Below are 21,539 nucleotides of genomic sequence, written 5' to 3'. Positions count from 1 at the left end.
GCCCTAGCTTCTGTGTTAATTCTTACAAAATCATCATACTTCCATGCTAGTTATGAATTATTTTCAAAAGAAAAGTCAGAAACCCCAAAAATGAACCAATAAAAAGCTTGCAGATTTAAAGTCAAGCTGCCCAGGAAGGCTTGAAAAAAATCTATCACAGAGCTGGAGTTTACTGCCATGTCTGTATTCTCCATCTCACATTTTACAATTAGACATGATTTGAATTTCTCATTTTCTCTTCCATACCCACTTAACTCTTTCATATTTCCCATTATGCTGTGTCCCTGCACTCCATTCTGAGCAGCTTTACAGTCCAATTTTCTAATTCTCTTTTTAGCTCAATAACTCATTGTATGAGACTGGTCTTATTAGCAATACTAGATAAAGACAGTACAAAAGTTATATAACAGACCATTTCCTTCATAAAGATTCAAAAAACAAAGTATCAGTAAAAGGAATAAATTAGTTTATAAAGAATTAGAAGTGCCTCAGGCACCAAAAGATAAAATATTTGATAAAATTTATCACCATTTATGTATGATATTAATCAGGCTCCTTAAACTGATAAAAGGGAAGAAACTTATGGCTAACGTCATTATCCAAGGTGAAATACTCCCTTTGAAATTAAGAACAAGACAAGGACACTCACTATTACCACTTCTACTGAACTTTTGTATACATTTTGTAAAATGTATAAACATTGGTATAACATATTAGGATTTTTGTGTTGAGGATGAGGAGAAAGGTGAACCCTCTTACACTGTGGTGGGAATGCAAACTGGTACAGCCACTCTGGAAAACAGTAATAAGGTTCCTCAAAACGTTAAAAATAGAGCTACCCTATGGTCCAGCAATTGCACTACTAGGTATTTACCCAAAGGATATAAATATACAGAGTTAAATATATATAAATATAAATATACAGAGTTGAAGGGGTACATGCACCCCAATGTTTACAACAGCCAAACTATGGAGAGAGTATCCACCAACTGATAAATGGATAAAGAAAATGTGACACACACACACACACACACACACACATATACACACACAGGAATATTACTCAGTCATCAAATATCAAAAAGAATGAAACCTTGCCATTTACAATGACCTAGATGGAGCTAGAGTGCATTATGCTAAGCTAAATGAGTCACTCAGAGAAAGAAAAATACCATATGATTTCACTCATATGTGGAATTTGGAAACAAAACAGGTGAACATAAGGGAACTGGAAAAAAAAAAAAGCAAAGGGAAGCAAACTGTAAGAGCCTCTTAATGATAGAGAACAAACTGAGGGTTGATGGAGGGAGATGGGTGGCAGATGGGCTAAATGGGCAATGGGTATTAAGGAGGGTACTTGTTATGATGAGTGCTAGGTGTTACATGTAGCTGATGAATCACTAAATTCAACTCCTGAAACCAATATTACACTACATGTTAACTAACAAGAATATTTTTGTTGTTGTTTACCAGTTCATTTTCTTTTTTCTTTTTTTAAATTTAAATTCAATTAACATATATTATTAGCTTCAGAGATAGAGTTCAGTGATTCATTAGTCTTATGTAATACCCAATGCTCATTACATCACATGCCCTCCTTAATGTCCAGCACCCAGTTAACCCATTCCCCACCCCCCTTCCCTCCAGCAACCCTCAGTTCATTTCCTATGATTAAGAATCTCTTATGGCTTGTCTCCCCTCGGGTTTCGTCTTATTTTTCCCTCTCTTTCCCTATGATACTCTGTTTTGTTTCTTAAATTCTACATATGATTGAGATCACATGATAATTGTCTTTCTCCGATTGACTTATTTCCCTTAACATAATACCCTCTGGTTTCATCTACATCATTGTAAATGGCAAGATTTCATTTTTTTGATGGCTGAGTAATATTCCATTGTGTATATACACCACCTCTTCTTTATCCATTCATCTGTCGATGGACATTTGGGGTCTGACTATTGTGGACACTGCTGCTATAAACATTGGGGTGCAGGTGCCCCTTCGGATCACTACATTTGTATTGTTGGGGTAAATATCCAGTAGTACAATTGCTCGGTCGTAGGGTAGCTCTATTTTCAACTTTCTGAGGAACTTCCATAGTATTTTCCAAAGTGGCTGCACCAGCTTGCATTCCCACCAACAGTGTAAGACGGTTTCCCTTTCTCCATATTCTCGCCAACATCTATTATTTCCTGACTTGTTAATTTTAGCCATTCTGACTGGTATGAGGTGGTATCTCATTGTGGTTTTGATTTGTATTTCCATGATGCTGAGTGATGTTGAGTATTTTTTCATGTGGCTGTTGGCCATTTGTATGTCTTCTTTAGAGAAATGTCTGTTCATATCTCCTACCCATTTCTTGATTAAGAACTAACTAGAATTTAAATAAAAATTTGGAAAACCAGGAAGATCGGTAGGAGAAGAAAGGGATAAAGAAAGGGAGCTAATCAGAAGGGGGAATGAAGCATGAGAGACTATGGACTCTGAGAAATAAACTGAGGGCTTCAGAGGTGAAGGGGGTGGGGGAATGGGATAGGCTGGTGATGGAGGGCACGTATTGCATGGTGCATTGGGTGTTATACGCAACTAATGAATCATCGAACTTTACATCAAAAAAAAAATTTTTTTAATTTTAAAATAGGAAAAGAAAAAAATTTGGAAAAAAATACTGGGGTTTTTAAGGAAAAATAAAACTGGGAAACTATCTACATAGAAAACCCAGAGGAATCTATAAAATATATTAGAATTAATAAGACATTAACAGGGAGGCTGGATATAAGATAAACATTTAAAGATCAATTACATTTCTATACACAAGAGAAAAATCTAACAAAAAGACAAGTAGCTAAAATAGCAACAAAAATGTAAGTTACTCAGAATCTAATAATTGAGACAGTAGCTATTACATATCTAATAAAGACCTCTATGAATAAAACTACAAAATGTTTTAAAAATGCATTAAAGAAGACCGAAATTGAAGTATATATAGCATACTTAGGGATAAGAAGATTTAAGATGGTAAAAATATCATTTCTTCTCAAATTAACCCTCATAAGATATTTTAGAGAACATGATAGCTGATTATAACATTATACTGAAGAGCAAAGGATCAAAAATATCCAAAGCACAATTGAAGAAGAAGAAACTGAAGAGATCTATCATATCAGATATCAAGACTCATCATAAAGCTGCAATAACAAACACAGTGTTGTTATTTCAGAGATTAAAAAAAAAGTCACCCAACACAACAGAATACAGAGCCTAAATAGACCCACTTAAATGCGGACCCATATATACATGAAATAAAAAATGTCAGAGGAGGGGTGCCTGGGTGGCTCAGTCAGTTAAGCGTCCGACTCTTAATTTCACCTCAGGTCATGATCTCAGGGTTGTGAGACTGAACCCTGCATTGGGCTCTGCACTGGCGTGGAGCCTGCTTAAGATTCTCTCTCTCCCTCTCCCCCTACCCCTCACCCCCTCTTTCTAAAAGGGAAAAAAAAAGTCAGAGGAAGCAATGCAGAGCATTGAGAAAAGGATTGATTATTAGCACAATCAATAGTGCTGAAATAAGCAGATAGCCAGATTTTTTTAAAAAAAGTTAAATTGAATATTCTTCACAATAAACAAAAATCAATTCCACGTAACGACTGACATGTGGAAGTGAAAACTGTAACACTTTAGATGAAAATATAGGAAAATATCTTCTGAGTTCAGGATAAGGTAGGATTTCTTAAACAAGATACAGTAAGCACAAAGTTTAAGAGAAAATGATGAGAAATTCAACTATATTAAACTTAATAACCATTTTTCAAAAGACATCATAGAATATGTGAAAAGACAAGCCACGAGCAAGAAGATATTTGCAACAATTATAATTGAAAGCTGAGACTGCTCACTGATCTCTAAACTCACTTCTTCTTTTTGGAAACAGACACATATTTTCCAATATTTGGGGGTTCATATTTCCCAATCTTCTTTGCAATTCTTTGCCAAACAATGCTGGCAGAAGTAGTATGTACCACTTTGAGGCCTTATTCATAAAAACTTCCTAAATGATTCTCCAGGCCCCTTTTCCCTTCTTATTAGCTGGAGTAGACATGATTCCAGGACAACTTTGATAGCCATGTTGAAAGCTAATGGAGCCAAGAGATGAAAGGAGCCTAGATCTATAAATCACTGCTTAGAAGCTGAAAATCCAAGTAATACCCACATTGGACTGTAATGTAAATAAGAAATAAATTATTTTAAACCACAGAGATTTGAGGTTTATGTAATATAGAAGCTCCCATTATGGTCAATAATATAATAACAAAAGATTAGTATCTAAAACAAGGAACTTCAACAAAAAGGCAAGCATCCTAATAGAAAGATGAGCAAAAGACACAAACAGGTATTTCAGGTCACATAAAGCCCATTAGAAACCAAAGAAATACAAACTGAAACCAGAATGAGATACTATTTTTTCCCTTTAAGAATGTAACTAAGAAGTCTATCACTTGAGACAGCCACTTTGGCAAGCAATTTGGCATTTTCTTGTAAGCCCGAATATATTTGCATACCCATGACAGGTGATTTCACCCTTAGCAATAATATATCCTAGAAAAAGTCCTGCACATGTGGGCACGGACACAGATACTACGAAGTTCACAGCAGCAGTGTATAAAAATTTCTAGAGCTAAAAAAATGTTCATTGACAAAAAGAGTAGATAAATAAACTGTAGCCTATTCATACAATAGACTGTTCCATGGAAGGGGAACCAAAGTATAGCTATACTCAAAAGCAGCGAGCTATCTTACAAAAGTAAAGTTCAAAGAAAAAAACCTAGCTGTGGAGAATAATATTCGAAGAGGATGATTTTTTTCTTTTGAGAGAGAGAGAAAGCAAGCTCATGGAAGCATGGGTGGATGGCGAGAAGGGCGGAGGGGAGGCAGAGAGTGAGAATCCTTAGCAGACTCCATGCTCAGCACAGAGCCTAACACCAAGCTTGATCTCAAGACCCTGAGAGCACGACCTGAGCCAAAACTGAGTTGGATGCTTAACCGACTGAGCCACCCAGGCATCCTAGAGGATGATTTTTTTAAGATTTAAATAAAGGCAATACCAAATGATATATTATTTAAGAAAACAGTTTTAATAGGCAGGAATTAATTTTAAAAATTAAAATTAAAAAATAAAAATATCGAAGAAAGTGATTATCTTTAGGGAAAATAAGTAAAATGGTATCAAAGGAGAGCGCGCAGGTAGCATCAAGAGTATTGGTTGATAGCTTCTGGTGGTTATGCAGACATTACATTTATTTTTTTGTGGATTTCAAATATTTAGTGATAAAATTTTTGAAAAAAAGTGAGACCATAAGGGAAAACAACATACAGAAAAACAATTCTCTGCCACTTAGGAAAGGAAGAAATAGACATTGGTGAAACAAAATAAAAATAAACAAGCCTGTGGTTAAAATTCACAACCCCAATCTTGTGGTCTTCTTTTAGCCACATGAAGTGACTCTCATTCACAGGTAAATACAGTATATGTAAGGCTTAGGTTTCTCTCTTGTCCTCTACTACAAGATATTCCTCCAAGGCAAGAAACAGTACTTCTGCATGAAAAAGATAAACAAGCATTCTGAGATAGAATGGGCAGTCAGTCATTCAGAATTCAGCTAGTTAAGAGCAAGGTGCTAAGAAATCAAAGGTCACGGGTTTCAATCCCATATGAACCAATTAGCTTTGCCCTTTTCTATGGCAAAGACTGTCAGTTAGCTCACCAATAATTCTGATTGTAAGTGAGATCAGGAAGAAAAGATAAATCACCACCAATACAGGGAAAAAATTTCAAATTACTAACATGACATAAGAAGTGTTTTTTTCTATGTAACGATATTAAGACCTAACTAATAATAACCTAATTATTAATCCAAATGCCCACCAGCATTGCCTCATGTAATCTTCATAAAACTCCTATGAGGTAGGTACTATTATAATACCCATTTTACAAATGATAAAACTGAGGCTTAGAGAAATTAAGTAATTTGTGCCAGGTAACACAGATAAGGGATCCAGAATTTATGTTATCTATTACTCTAAATGGAACCCCCAAAAATCATGCACAAAAAAGTCCCACTATAAAAGCATTTGAAAAAGATAAACGAGGGATTGGAAAAATGGAAGAAAGAATAAAATATTCCTACCATTTCCCCTCAACTTGCCCACTTAGTCTCCCACTAATCAAAGGGTGATCCCTGAACCAGCTATCACATCATCATCTGGGAATGTGACATAAATGTAGAATCTCAGGCCCCAGACTAGACCTATTGAATCAGAATCTATTTTTACAGCCACTTACACCAAGTGACTTGGACGTATATTAAAATCTGAGAACCACTTACCTAGAATATTCTCAGTATCCAGGACATACCACACACTTTCTCACCTCAGAGCCTATGATAATTCACTTCCACCAAGGTAGAAATTCCTAAATAATTTTCAAACTGACATATAGTCCACTTTCTCTGTGAAAGCTTTGACAACTCTCTTCCTCTCCATACAATGTTCCCTGTAAAGTTTCTTTCCACAAAGTTCATACTATGCTCATACTTCCATTATAGCACATTTTATAATAACTATTTTCTTGCCTGCATAGCCATCTATAAAATTCATAAAAGCAGACTGTCTTATTCATCTTTGTATTCTTTTACATTAAACCTAGTACCTAGAATAGAGTAGGATTTTAACAAATATTGACTATATCACTGAACAATACATGAATGAATAATGAATGGATGGATAGAAGAATGGATGAATGAAAAGATGAGTCTGGGGAGCCCGGATGGCTCAGTCGGCTGTGTCTGACTCTTGATTTTGGCTCAGGTCATGACCTCAGGGTTGGAAGATCGAGCCCTGTGTGGGGCTCCATGCTCAGCACTGAGTCTGCTTGAGATTCTCTTTCTCTCCCTCTACCTCACCCCCTGCTTGTGCACTCTCTCTATAAAATAAATAAAATCTTAAAACAAAAAAAAAGGTTGAGTCTAGTTGGACTAAATTCTAAAGAAGGGTTATAGTAATGACATGATAAAGAATATGTTACTAATTGGTAGAAATCCCAAGTCACCTGTTTATCTCCATTCCTATTACTAATTCCCTGATTCGGGGTTTCCACTTCTCTCTGTATAACTTCAGTGTCCTCCTTCCTGTTATGAGAAATGCTAGAATAATATTTCTTCCCTCAGAATATGGCAAATCTATTTGTCCACTTAGTAAGGCCTGGAAATCCTGGATTCATTTTTAATTTCTCCCTTCTTCCCAAACTTCACATCTAAGCCATCTTCAAATCTTATGGGTTCTACTTTTGAATTATTTGCAAAATCAAAGTATGTCTCACAACTTAATCTAAGCACCCCCTGAGTTTCATCTTTACCCTTACAATTGCCTCTTGAATTTGTCCCCCAGTTCCCATCCTTGACTTCCTGTAGTCTCCTTTCTGTACTGCAGCCAGGGTGAGCCTTTTAAAGCTGAAGTTAGATCTTATCAGTCTTCTGATTGAAATACTCCAATAGGTTCCATGTTGCATTTCTATTTGAAACACACCAATGGATTTCCATCTCACTCAGTGTAAAACCCGCATCCTTACGGTGGCCTAACAAGGCCCTAGGCGACCTGCGCCCGCCATCTGCCTTTCTGAGGTCACCACTTACTCCTCTCCCCACAGCTCTCTCAGATCTACTCACACACTGGAGAAGTGCTTAATACAGAAGGCAAAAGATCCTTGAGGGAAACACAGAATTGCAGAGAAGAAGGAAGAACACTCAGGTGAATAAAACTTCTATATGAATACTGATTCTTTAATGTCAGTAATGATAATGTCTCATAGGGTAAAAACCTATGTAGGATCAAAATGTAAGAGAAAGATAGCAAAAACAGGAGAAGTGATAAACGAGAATGTATCCTTGCATTGCATGAAAAATGATTAAAAATAAGTTATAATTCACTTTAAAAAGTCAAAGATGGGGGAGTTCCACTTATAATAATGGCAGAGCTGATCCTATCAGATTAAGCCTCCTGCCTATAACTGTTTAAACTCTGAGCAAAATACAAAAACAACTACCTGAAGATAACAGAGAATAATCAAATACGAAGAATGTGAATAAGAATTAATACTTGGAAAATCGTTGAGTGACCTTCCCTATTTTATGAATTTTGACCTGAGGGTGGCCCACAACAGATACTATGTATGAAGGCTAAAACTCCAATAGAAACATACAGAGGACAAAGTTCAGGTCTACTACCGCAACCAGAAAGGGAAAATTCTAGAAAAGAGAGAACTGAAAGTATGACTGGTAGCTCAACTACTCATGCACTAGGCAAGGCCTCTTAACAATCTGGATAAGGTTAAAAGAACATAAAGGCAATTAAACTGTACCCACCTGAAGGGAAACAGGGCTTAGAGTTTAAATATAACCTAGTTAAATTATGATTAAAAACAAAACAAAAAAACTTTAACACTACATAAATAGTACAAGAGAAACCAGAGTATCTATAACATATCTCTCACAATATACATTACACGATCCCGAATTATTAGACACAGAGAAAACATCCGTATGGGACCTAACATTTAAAAGCAAAGGAAAACCACTAGTCAACAAACCCAAGAAATCCTAAAATATGGAATTAAAATACAATGATTTTAAAGGATCCATCTTAACTATTATAATAAGGACCTAAAGAAAAATATGTTTGTAAGATATGAAAAATTAGGAAAACCCCACAGAGGTACAGATACTACAATAATGAAACAAATGAAAATCCCAGTACTAAAACGTAAAATATTTAAGGAATAATTCACAGAAAAGACTTAAAAAGCAAATTGGGGATAACAGAAATATCAGTTACTTGAACAGAAATGAACAGAAATTAGCTAACCTGAAGATACACAGACATTAAAAGATTTTAAAAAATGAAGAGAGACTTGCTGATCTAGGAAACAACACTGAAAAGTCTCACACAAGTGAAACAGGAATCTCAAATGGAGAAGAGAGGAGTCAGAAAAATAACTGAGGAAACCATGTCAACACTTTTCCCCAATTTAGTTCAATAATAAATAAATACACTTTTTCCCCCCCAAAATCAAGAAACCCAGCAAACTGCAAGAAGGCTGATTACAATGAAAACCACACTTGGAAACATCATACTTAAAAAACTTGAAACTAAAGTTAAGATATTTTTTAAAAGAAGCTAGACAAAACTGGTACATCACATTTAAGTAAATAATGAAACAAATTCCCTCTGACTTATCATCAGAAACAGCTGAGTCCAGAAGACAGAAAACTGAATTTTTTAAATTACTCTTAAAATACATAAACAGTCAACCCAAAAGAAAGAAGAAAAAAAGGAATGGGGGAACAAAAACAGCATAAATTTTTCAAAAATGGTAAAATGGGGCACTCCTAGGTGGCTCAGTCCTTAAGCATCTGCCTTCTGCTCAGATCATGATTCCAGGGTCCTGGGATGGAGCCCTGCATCAGGCTCCCTGCTCAGTGGGAAGCCTGCTCTCTCTCTCCCACTCCCCCTGCTTGTGTTCCCTGTCTCACTGTCTCTCTCTCTGTTTCAAATAAATAAAATCTTAAAAAGAAAATGGTAAAATGGTACACCAAACCCAACCATGTTATTATATTAATTCTAAATGGATTCGAACTGCAATGAAAAGGAAGAAACTGTCAGAATGAACAACAACAACAAAAAAAAAACAGGACCCAACTATGTATACTTTAACATAAAGATACCTATAGGTGGAAATTGAAAGGATGGGAAAATGTATACCATATAAAAGGTAACCATTAAAGACTCAGGCTACATTAACATAAAATTGGGTTTTAAGCCAACAGAACATTATTAATTAAAAGTAACATTTTATAATGACAAAGGGTTCAATTAATCAGAAAGACCTATCAGAGGGAGATTCTAACACCTCCCTGTCAGCAACTGACAGAAAAGCCGATAAAAATATTAAATACAAAAATCATTAAAGACAGAAGATCTGAACACTATCAGCCACAATGATATAATTAATATTGATATTTAAGGGACAATCCACGCAAAAGCTACAGAATACAAATTATCTGCAAGTACACATAAACCATATGCTGGTGATACAAGTCTCAATAAATTTCAAATACAGTAATCGTAGAGAGTCCTATCTCTGACCACAATACAGGTAGATTAGAAGCTAATAGCAATAACACATACAAATTGTCCCTGATGTACAATGGGTTCCACGTATGATTTTTTGGCTTTATGATAATGCGAAAACAGTCTGCACTCAGTAGAAGCCGTACTTGGAGTTTTGAATTTTGATCTCTTCCCAGGCTAGCAGTAATGCAGTATGACCCTCTCTTGTCATGCTGGGCAACAACAATGAGCATCAGCTCCCAGTCAGCCAAGTGATCACAAGAGTGAACAACATGTACGCTCACAACTGTTCCGCACCCATATAACCATTCTGGTTTTTTTGTCTTTCAATACAACACTTAACATATGCGAGATATTCAACATTTTATTATAAAATAGGCTTTGTGTTAAATGATTTTGCTCAACTGTAGGCTAATGTACGTATTCTGAGCACGTTTAATGCAGGCTAGGCATTAGACCAAACTATGATGTTTGGTAGGTTAGGTATATTGAGGGTCTTTTCAACTTAAAATATCTTCAACTTAGGGTGGGTTTATAGCTTTGTAAGTTGAGGAAGATCTGTACAAGGAAAAACACCCAACTATTTCAAAAGGAGGCAATACACATCTAAATAACTAAATGGGTAAGAAGAAAATCACAGGTTAAATTGGAAACATTTCGAAACAAATGCTTATTTCTAAAATTGGTGAGGTGATAGCAAAATTACTATAAAATGCAACAGACCAAAATATACAGAACACTTTTGAAAAAGAATAAAGTGACTTATCCTATCATTTTAAGAGTTACTCTGAAGTGACATATGTGAGCAGGTATTTTTCTGGACTCTATTCTGTTCTACTGATTATTTTTTCAATCATTATGCCAAATAACACACCATCTTGATTTTTTTAGCTTGATAAATATGTCTGAAAATCAGGTAGTGTAAGTAAGTCTCTAATTTTCTTCTTTATGAAACTCGATATTGCTCTTTTAGGTTACTGGCCTCGGACCATTCCCTGTAAAATCTTAGAATTAGCTTGTATTTCTCAAAAAAAAAAAAAAAAAGGAAGGAAGGAAGGAAGGAAGGAAGGAAGGAAGGAAGGAAGGAAAAGGAGAGAAAAGAAAAGAAAAGAAAAGAAAAAAGAAAAGAAAAGAAAAGAGAAGAGAGAAGAGAAAAGAGAAAAGAGAAAAGAGAAAAAAGGAAAGGAAAGGAAAGGAAAGGAAAGGAAAGGAAAGGAAAAGAGAAAGCTTCCTAGAATTTTGATTGGAATAACATGAATGATCAATTTGGGAAGAACTGACATCTTAACAATATTTTATCTTCTGATTATGAATTTGGCATAGCTGCCCATTTATGTATCTTTAATCATGCCCTAGTATGTTTTGTACTTTTGTGTAAGGTCTAGTGTGTATTTTGTCAAATTTATCCTTAATTATTACATAGGCTTTGATGTCATTATAAACAGTACATTTAAAATTGTAATTTCTAATTACTTGTTTCTAATAGTTAAAAACATAACTTATAAATTGATGACATCTTTTGCAACACTGTTAAATTTACTTACTATTTCTAGGAGCTTTACCATAGATTCAGCAGGGTTTCTATACAGATGCCCATGTTGTCTATGAATAAAATGAGTTTCACTTCCTTATTTGTAATTGGTATGATTTTGTTTCTTGCTTTATTGTACTAGTTAGAATCTCCAGTACAATGTTGACTAGAACTGACTTGTTCCTTACCTTAGAAGGAAAGCATTCAGTGTTTATTATTTTTTAAAAGATTTTTTAAATTAATCAATTAATTTATTTGACACAGAGAGAGAGAGAGAGAGAGCAGCAGAGGAAGAGGGAGAAGAAGACTACCTGCTAAGCAGGGAGCCCAATGTGAGACTCAATCCCAGGACCTGAACCGAAGGCAGATGCTTAACTGACTGAGCCACCCAACCACCCTCAGTGTTTATTATTAAGCAAGAAATAATATGTCCTACTCAAATTCTTCCAGTGAAAAAGAATACTTTGCAATTTGTATTAGGACACCAGCATCACCTTGATGTCGAACTCTGACAAAAAATATTCAAGAAAGGAAAGCCACAACCCAATATCCCTCATAAATATAGATGCAAAATCCAAAGCAAAATATTAGCAAATTGAATTCAGCAATATATAAAATTAATAAAATATTACAACGAAGTTAGATTTATTTCAGGAATGCAAAATTAAATAACTGGAAATCAATCAATGTAATTTTACCCTGTTAATAGAATAAATGAGAAAAGCCTTACTATCATCTTAAAAGATGTATTGTATACACTCAATACCTCTTCATGAAAAAGCTTTCATCAGACTATAATAGATGGGAACTTCTTTAATGTGATAAAGGATATTTACCAAAAAATCCATAGCAAACACAGTCTTTAAAGGTGAAACACTGTAAGGTTCAAAAATAAGCAAAACTAATCAATGATAACAGAAGTAAAAATGGTGGTTCCTTTGTGGAAGTAGCTAGTGATGAACATCAAAGAGGTTTATTGTAAACTGGTAATATTCTGTATCTTTTTTTTTAAAAGATTTTATTTATTTATTTGAGATAGAGTGAGAGTATGGGAGAGAAAGAGCACAAGCAGGGAGAGCAGCAGGCAGAGGGAGAAGCAGGCTCTCCACAGAGCAAGGAGCCCGATCCGGGCCTCAATCCCAGGACTCCAGGATCATGACCCAAGCTGAAGGCAAATCCCAGGACTCCGTTATCACGACCCGAGCTGAAGACAGACGCTTATTCAACTGAGTGACTCAGGCGCCCCAATATTCTGTATCTTGATCTGAGTGGTATTTACAGGGATGTGTTCACTTTGTGAAATGTCATGGAGTTACACACTTAACGGTTTGTAAATTTTATTATTTTTATGTTATATTTCAATAAGACTTTTCATGAAAAATTTCAAGTGTTTTTCATGAAACTTTATAAATTAACCTTAAAGTTATATTTAACTGCTAAATGCCAATATAACCAAGACACTTTAAAAAACAATAAGAAAGTAAGAGATCTACCAAATATAAAGACTTATTAGAAGCTATACTAATTAATACAATACAACATTGTATAGGAACACAGAGAATACAGAGCCTAGAAAGAAGCTCATAAATGTACTGAAGTAGGATTTATGAGAGAGGTAGCCCAGCACTACAAGGGAAAAAAAGGGGATTGTTCAACAGGTTGAGCTGGGAAAACTGATTACTACTGCGGAGAAATAAATAAATAACTACAAATGGGTCCTTACCTTATACCACACATAAAACATCATTCAAATGAATTGTGAATAAAAATGATGCAAACAAAGCTTTAAAACTTTTTTAAGAAAACAGAGGTGCAAATACTTCTGTCTTTAGGATAGGGAAGGACTTCTTAAATGACACACCAAAGCACTAACTATAAAAGATTAATTTGTCTAAATTAAAATTAAGAATTTCTGTTCATCAAATGACACATTAAAGAAAATGAAAAGATGAGGTATACACTAAGATAAGATATATCAAGAATATATAAAGAACTTTTATGAATGAGTAGGAAAAGGATCCAGTAGAAGAAGGGATGAAAGAGGTAAACAGATGTTTTGCAGAAGAAGGCGTACCCTTGACTAGTGATCATTTGAGGATGTGCTTTGTCAGTGATATGTCATGAAGATCAAAATAAAAAATTATACTGGAATTAGTTTGTTGTCAGCAAACTATGAAGTCTGACAATCCCAAGTGTTAAGGAGGATGGGAATCAATCAGATCTCTTATACGCGGTTGGTGGAAGTAAAGTTGATGAAAAATACTTTGAAAAATAAGTATTTTGTGAAAGTAACATTCTCACATTCTAAACCCAGGATTTCCTTTTCTAGATACATGTTCCACCAAATGTATGCATATATGTACCAAGAATCATGCACAAAAATGTCAGTTGCAGCATTATTCATAATAGCAAAAACTGGAAATAAATACTCATCTACGAGTGAATGTACAGTAGTTATGATATAATCACATAAAATGGAATATTGTATATCAGTAAAAATAAACAGCTATACCAAACAACATAAGTGAATCTTAATAACACAATGAGTCAAAATACTATTTCCTCATAATTTATAAGTGATAAAACTTTTTAAACCATAATGAAAATGATAAACAGTTTAGTGGTTACCTCTGGTGAATCAGGGTACCAGAGAAGGGAGGACCAGACAAGCAGATGTAAATCATTAGAGATGCTCTATTCTTGGATTAGTTGATGGGACCAAGGTCATTTATTATAATAAATGAACAAATAAGTAAATTAAAATAAATAAAATGGGCCTATGTATGTAACACAATACTGTGTCATGATATGAATTTTATGATAAATCCTGTGCACCTGATATCCAAAAAATGTAATATAATACAATACAAATTTAAAAATTGTTGTCTTAAGGTTGAATTGTCAGCAAGACAAAATATGCTGGGTTCAAGAATTACTGTTCAAAGATTCCTGCAAAAAGATCATTAATAAACATTTAATTACCTGTTTGTATTAATTTTATTTCTGAATTAAATTAATAAATTCTAAAATTTAAAGAAATGCCAAGTGCCTTAACACTTAAATAAACTTACAGGAATAGGACTATTTTCTTTACATATTTAGAGCTGAAAGTTACCTTGAAGATAAAGTAATCTGCACTTAATATGCATGATCTTGTGAATGCTTACAAAACTGTATGACATAGAGGGCAGTAATATCAACATTTTATTTGCAAGCAAACTCTGGCTGAAAGGGCTAGGGAATTTGCTCAAGTTCACAAAGCTCACAGGCACGGCTGTGATTTGATCCCAAGTTTATCTGACTCCTGAACCTACATACCAATCTTTACATTTGTACTACCTAAGGAATTGCACCAGGAAGTAGGTAGAAAAGTCAAGTAACCTGTCCAAAACCATACTTTAAGGCAGTGGCAGAATTGGGACTAAAAGGTATTAAGTACCATATGCCAAGGCTTTATAGCAACTACTTTATGAGACTTCCTATTATATATTCCTTCCATTCCATTATGTCATTCAGTTTAGGTTTCAAAATGGGCATGATCTATTAATTTGCTGTTCACTGGGGCGCCTGGGTGGCTCAGTCAGTTAAGCGTCTGCCTTCGGCTTAGGTTATGATCCCAGGGTCCTGGGATCAAGCCCCGCATCGGGCTCCCTGCTCAGTGGAGGGGCTGCTTCTCCCTCTCCCTCTGCCCACCCCCTGTGCTCACTCTCTCTCTCTCTCTCGCTTGCTCTCTCACTCGCTCACTCTTGCTCTACCTCAAATAAATAAAATCATTTAAAAATTTTTTTTTAAATTTGCTGTTCATTATTATATTTCGGTCAAGTGTTTCATCATCATAACTGCACCAGTTATACCTTGTATTTCTATGTGCATTTCTATATAAGTCCATATTACATATAATATTCATGTCTACAAAGTATAATAGCACTATACAAAACAATCTGCCAAGTCTTATATTCTAAATACTATTTAAAAATTTTTAGTCATTTGTAGGAGACAATTTAATATGATATTGCATTGGGTAACATTTTTAGAAAATGTCTCTCACCTGTTCTGAGTGCTCTGAATCACTTTCCTGCGGTAAGGGATAGGGTGCTCCTTGTAATTCCTGAAGCTTTTCTTTTAATTTAACATTTTCTTGCTCTTTTTGAAATAGCTGATCCTGCAGACTAACAACACTTTGCCGGAGCATAGCTTCACTTGATTTTGTGGTTTCAAAACAAATATGTAATTCATTGTAAAGCTGTTTCAAAAAATATATCCAAATTTATTAATAAATAAAATAGTCACGTCTGTGTAAATATACATACACACATATACATATCTATAACTCTATATGACATACTACTACTTGCCCTGAAGTGATTTTAACACAAGGGGAAGTAAGATATAAACAGATGGAAAACTAAATAATATAATCCAATATCAACATAAAACTACAATTAATGTTAAAAAGGCAATATGTATTATTGGTCAGTGTAATACAGGAAAAGTGTGCTAAATTCCTAAGGAGGATGAAAACACTTTAAGCTAGTTATATTCAACTTAGAGGACTATATGTAAAAGAAAGGACCTGAACTGAACTATGATACTATTATAGGAACTGAATGAAAACAAAAAGTAATTCCAAAGGTGGCAGAAATGTGAAAACATTATGTGCAGTTACAGGAAGGGACAGAAAGGGAGCATAAGATCTATCAGCCCAACTGAACCTAATATGTACATTTGAAAGAAAAACCAAGAGTCATTGAGAGTTCATTAAGTTTGACTGATACATTCCCATTTAGTATAAATTAGCATCTACGGCTGCAGCAGAGGAGGTGGGGGGCAGAAGGCAAAGCAAGAGACAGTCAGGCAGTAAGACCGTAGACAGAGTGTAGACTCCTGATTGCCAGGGTAAGGAAGGTGGACTTGCTCCTGGAGGCAACAGGGGATCACTGAAGACCTTCAACAGAGTGCGACAAAACAGAAGCAATATTCTGAAGGCATGATAGATGACTTTCAATTTTTTAACTCAAGGAAGCACGAACTTAAAAATTTAACACTAGAGTTTATTAAAACTGTGAGAAAGCATATGGTATGTGTATACAAGTGGCTTCGTGCAGAGTCACATATGGTTAACAGTGGTACTCCTCCAATACTCGTGAACTTACTTGGTGATGAAACTCCTAACTTACGCTTGTGATATGAGGCATAATTCAATTTGTGTAACTAATTTACAGAAAGAATGTGTATTTGCTGATGACACTGGGAAAGTGACCCAAGAATTAAGGCTTTTTTTTTTTTTTTTAATAAGGTTAACAGTGAGATAGTGAGATCTTATAACAAAAGCAAAATCCCTCAGGGTTTTTGCTCAAATTTGGGAGTTTGCGAAATTCCCAAGTTCAAAAGTATGTAGCTAATACACTAGTTTTTTGGGTTTGCTCATCTAATCGAAGATTGGAAGAATCTTCCATTAGCTGGCCTTGCCTCAAGGGAAGAAACTTAACCACACAAAAGATGGCAGAGTCCTTTTCTGTATGTACTCTATACTTTAATTTTTTAAAGTGTAAAATTTAATAAGGCTTTAAAACTTCTTTTCTTAATGCTTTTTTCAGACACATACCTTGTCATAAAAACAAGATTCACCAAGCCATTCCTCTGACACAACAGGCTCAATATACTTTTTATGTGCTATAAGGGATTATACTATATTATTATAGATATTTCAAATAATCCATTTCACCTTATAGCCAAAGTCTAAGCAATTTTTATAAAGGAAAGTTGCCCTAATGATTTACATAGAATTTCAGGACATGAATTTGTACTTTCCCTCCCAGTTACCTTTAGACCAGGGAGTATGTCCAATGTCCTGTCCACAGTTGATACCATCAATCTAGGAGGGAAGAGAGAGTAGGAACCTGACCACTTTAAGGAATAATGAAGGGAACAGAGTGGGCCTTAGAGTGACCTACCTGTGCTGTGCTGCTGCTTTCATGATTGAGTTCAGGTAGAAAATAAAAAAAACAAAATCTGGAGACAAGAGCTAGGCTGTCTAGAGATTTCAAGCTAGGATGAATGAAGGTCTGCCTAACAGCATACACACTTACTCAGTTAAAAGATTATTTAACTACTTTCTCTCTTAATTTTATGCCTTAGTAATATTAGCTGGCTTTTAACCAGCACAAATGAATCTTTCTGGAAGAAAATAATACAAAAAATAAATATTTAAATATTTAAAATATTAAAGAATTTACAAATACCTAATTATACCTCAACTTAAAAATAGATGAAAAAAAAGAATTTATAGATTTCAATTATTTGAGAATCTCATGAACATTGTGTTGACAAAGAAAAACTCATAGTTTCCCTTCCACTGCTCAAAGTACAGGAAGAATGTGTGGTCAGGATTGAGGACCAATTTACTGACTATTAGTGCCAAGGGTGTGGTATATTTTCTTTGGGTGTCATGTCTTGGGATCTTCCTTCACAGTTACAAGGCTCTGGGCCTATTCATAAATGAAAGAAGGCTCTGTCTTAATGTCTCTTCTCTTGTCTCCTCTCACGTCTCCCTTCTTTCCTACCTCTGTAAAAATGGAAGACTAACTATTCTCTTCTCGTGTTCTCCACTTTGCTCTCTCTGCCATGCAATTTACACAGGTGTACTCCTATTCAGCTGCCCTGGCCTGATCTGATATGACCAGTGGGCAACTCTAGACACTGAGGCAAACTCTGTCTTTCTCTGAAAATACCCATCCTTCCAAGCAGCAGGTGGAAAAGAATCAAGAAAGCCTGGAACAGATGATCTAGATCAGCTCTGCCCCAGGAATTGGGACAAACTCTCTTATTCCTTAGTTCTTACTCCAAATACACATTTCCTACTTGCCTATTTTCTTTGATGGCTGATTGAACTTCACTTATCAGTAGCAATAAGACCACTCAGTTGTAGACTTAGAGTGCAGGGAGCAAAGAGAGCCCCCCAGACATATTTAATTCAAGGCCCCACGCCATCAGTAAACTTGGCTACAAAAAAGGCTCCAGGGAGGCTAAGTCTATTTTTATTTCTAAAGTGTTTTGGGGTGACAATGCCTCATGGTAATAGAAGGTTTATTTCTCTAGGAGATCCTGCAAGAACACAAAGGTTTAGGATGTTCCAGTCCCCCATTAAATACCATTTTATTCTCATCCCATTAAGAAGTGTAGAGTGGGTCAAAAAAGTTCTCAAGTGAGTAAATTAGGTAATATAACAAATTAACTCATCTGCATTGGTTTAGGCATTGGAGTTAGTAACTTTTTCTTTATTAGCAATAACAATTGCTTACGACAGTTCAGAAAGGCTCTTTTCTCTACAGTTTCTTTCCTCTAATAGTCCAAAAGGAAAAATGGATCTGAATTTTTTCCAAGATTCTGGCCTATGAAAACATTTAATCATACATTTCCATCTATACAAGTATTAATCATTATCTTCCATAATCCAGGATGCTTACTATTCTTCATGCTATTTTCTGTTGAAGAAATTGAAGTTTAAAAAGTTAAGAGGAACTCCAGGGAACAGAAAGCAAATTACCTCCAGGAATAGGACCCCAAACTCCAAGTCCTTTAATTTTCAGGGACTTATATCGAAGTACTCGTCTTCCCTTATTTTTATTAGTGTGAAGGAAGAAGATATTTTATTAACCTTAACAATCTTGGAAGTGCATATGCTCTGTGACTCAATGGCTTAAAGAATAAAATTTTCCTTATTTAGTAAGTATACCATTTGCTACTGTGACTGAGATAATAAATTCTTCCATTGAAAACTCTGTTTGTAGCAGAAGAATGAGAAAAAAAAAACCCTGTGATTTAACATGCAGTTTAAATTAAAAGAATGTATAACACAACACCTTATTTTCCCAAATTGATATTGCTTGTGTCATATAATTATCATCAAATAGAAGAAAAAGTGATAAAACACATATCAAGTACCTCAAACATGTTAGATGGTCTGGAAGTTATAAATGTTGATACAATCCCCATCTATAGTTAAATCACACACATACATAAATGATGAGCAAAGGTAGAAAAACAATCAAAACTTAGACAGATGGCTATAAGCTCAGAGGAAGAAAACACACTAGCTTACTTTTATTTCTCCTGATGGGGGTGTCTCTTCCAGAGAAGTCCTCCACATTATTAGGTTTTGTGTATGAGACTAATGATTTGTTATGGGGACCTCTGGGTAAATATGACTCCACCCCTTCCCTGTGCTCAAAGTTTTCTTCAGTTTTTTCTCTTCATCTTTGTCTCCCATACATGTTCCCCTCAACCTACCACTAAGGGCAACTGATTTTATCTTTTCTGATAATGAAATGAATACTATGAAATAAATCAACTTAATAAATTGGAGAAAGGAGGAGAAATGGGAGGGAAAGCAAAAAAAAAAAGTGAGTAAGAGAGAATTGAGAGAAAGAGGAAAAAGAAACTCCATTAGAAACAGTAAGTTAAGAAGATCTAACTTACTTTTCTAAAAGTAAGTTTAGTAAGAACAGGAGATAAACTATTAGTGTAATATTTTATTCAACTCCTGAGCATTACAGCTAAGCCCCAATTATTAATTGTAAGGAATAAAATTAACGTGAAAATATATTTGAAAATCTTACTTTTAAGTAAACAATTTCATCTTGTTGCATGGATCATTAGGTTACTCAAATTTATTTGAAAAAATCAGAAAAATACATGTGGACAAGTAATAAACTTAAGTATTAAGTAAAATGCTTCAGGAATAGAATGAATAAATTTGATGGAAGTGAACACTAGAGGTCTAAACAGTAGCATACTGTTTAGTTTTGATAAATGAAGCAGTGTGATCATTCACAAATTTCAGCATCTTGAACTCCACCAGTAATATATTTTTTGGGGAAAAAAACCATATCTAATAAAAAAAAACAAAAAGTCAAAAAAATTAAAAATTGCAACACCATAGCAAAAGAAAAGAAACCAAATTTTTTTTTAAGATTTATTTATTTATTTATTTGACAGAGAGAGACAGCCAGCGAGAGAGGAAACACAAGCAGGGGGAGTGGGAGAGGAAGAAGCAGGCTCCTAGCAGAGGAGCCCGATGCAGGGCTCGATCCCAGGACCCTGGGATCACGTCCTGGGCCAAAGGCAGACACTTAATGACTGAGCCACCCAGGAGCCCCAAGAAACCAAATTTTTATAACCAGGAGAATGAGTGGCTGAAGAAGAATGGTGGGGGCCCTTTTCACCAAGGATGGTAACATACAAGGATCCCTTTTCACCAAAAAGAATGCAATGGAATCTTTTTTTTTTTTTTTTAAGTAAGCTCTACACCCAATGTGGGGTTGGAATTCACGACCCTGAGATCCAGAGTCACACGCTCTAATGACTGAGTCAGCCAGGTGTCCAGCAATGGAATCTTTTAAGTAACATTTAACTTAGATATCAAGATAAATTTTCCACCATCAAAATTACTGAACATTGAAAGAATTTTGATAGAATGAAAAATGCAAGTTTATAGAATCTATTTACAGAATCCTTTAAAGATAAGACCACATTATTCTACGTATAATGGAACTATACAGTGGGCTTTAACAGAGTTTAAGGTTGTGGATTCTGAAACCAAGATTACGTAGATTTGAATTCTACCACTTTCCGACAATACTCTAAGCCTTGGCCACTTGATCTATAAAATAATAAGGAATAATAATATACCACATAGGGTTGGTGTGAAACTTAAACAGTGAAACAAAAGGCCTTTCCCCAGTTGCTAATACACAATAAGCTCAACAAACGTTAACCATTATTATATGGTTGCTGTACATGACTGAATTAGTACCTCAATCTACA

At 35.0% G+C, this 21,539-nt stretch overlaps 1 protein-coding gene across 3 annotated transcripts in view; it reads right to left on the bottom strand.

Moving 5' to 3' along the window:
• The window catches only part of CNTLN (centlein), a 285,688-nt gene that overhangs the window by 145,721 nt on the left and 118,428 nt on the right, over window positions 1-21,539 (bottom strand). For all 3 annotated transcript variants that reach the window (XM_040631462.1, XM_040631460.1, XM_040631461.1), the window contains exon 8: window positions 15,763-15,957. In XM_040631462.1, coding sequence (XP_040487396.1) covers window positions 15,763-15,957 — 195 coding nt within the window. The remainder of the gene's footprint in view (window positions 1-15,762; window positions 15,958-21,539) is intronic.

The sequence above is a fragment of the Ursus maritimus genome, unplaced genomic scaffold (genome assembly GCF_017311325.1).
Source record: "Ursus maritimus isolate PB19 unplaced genomic scaffold, ASM1731132v1 scaffold_17, whole genome shotgun sequence".
NCBI classification, from domain to species: domain Eukaryota; kingdom Metazoa; phylum Chordata; class Mammalia; order Carnivora; family Ursidae; genus Ursus; species Ursus maritimus.
This window is presented reverse-complemented; position numbering and strand designations above follow the sequence as displayed.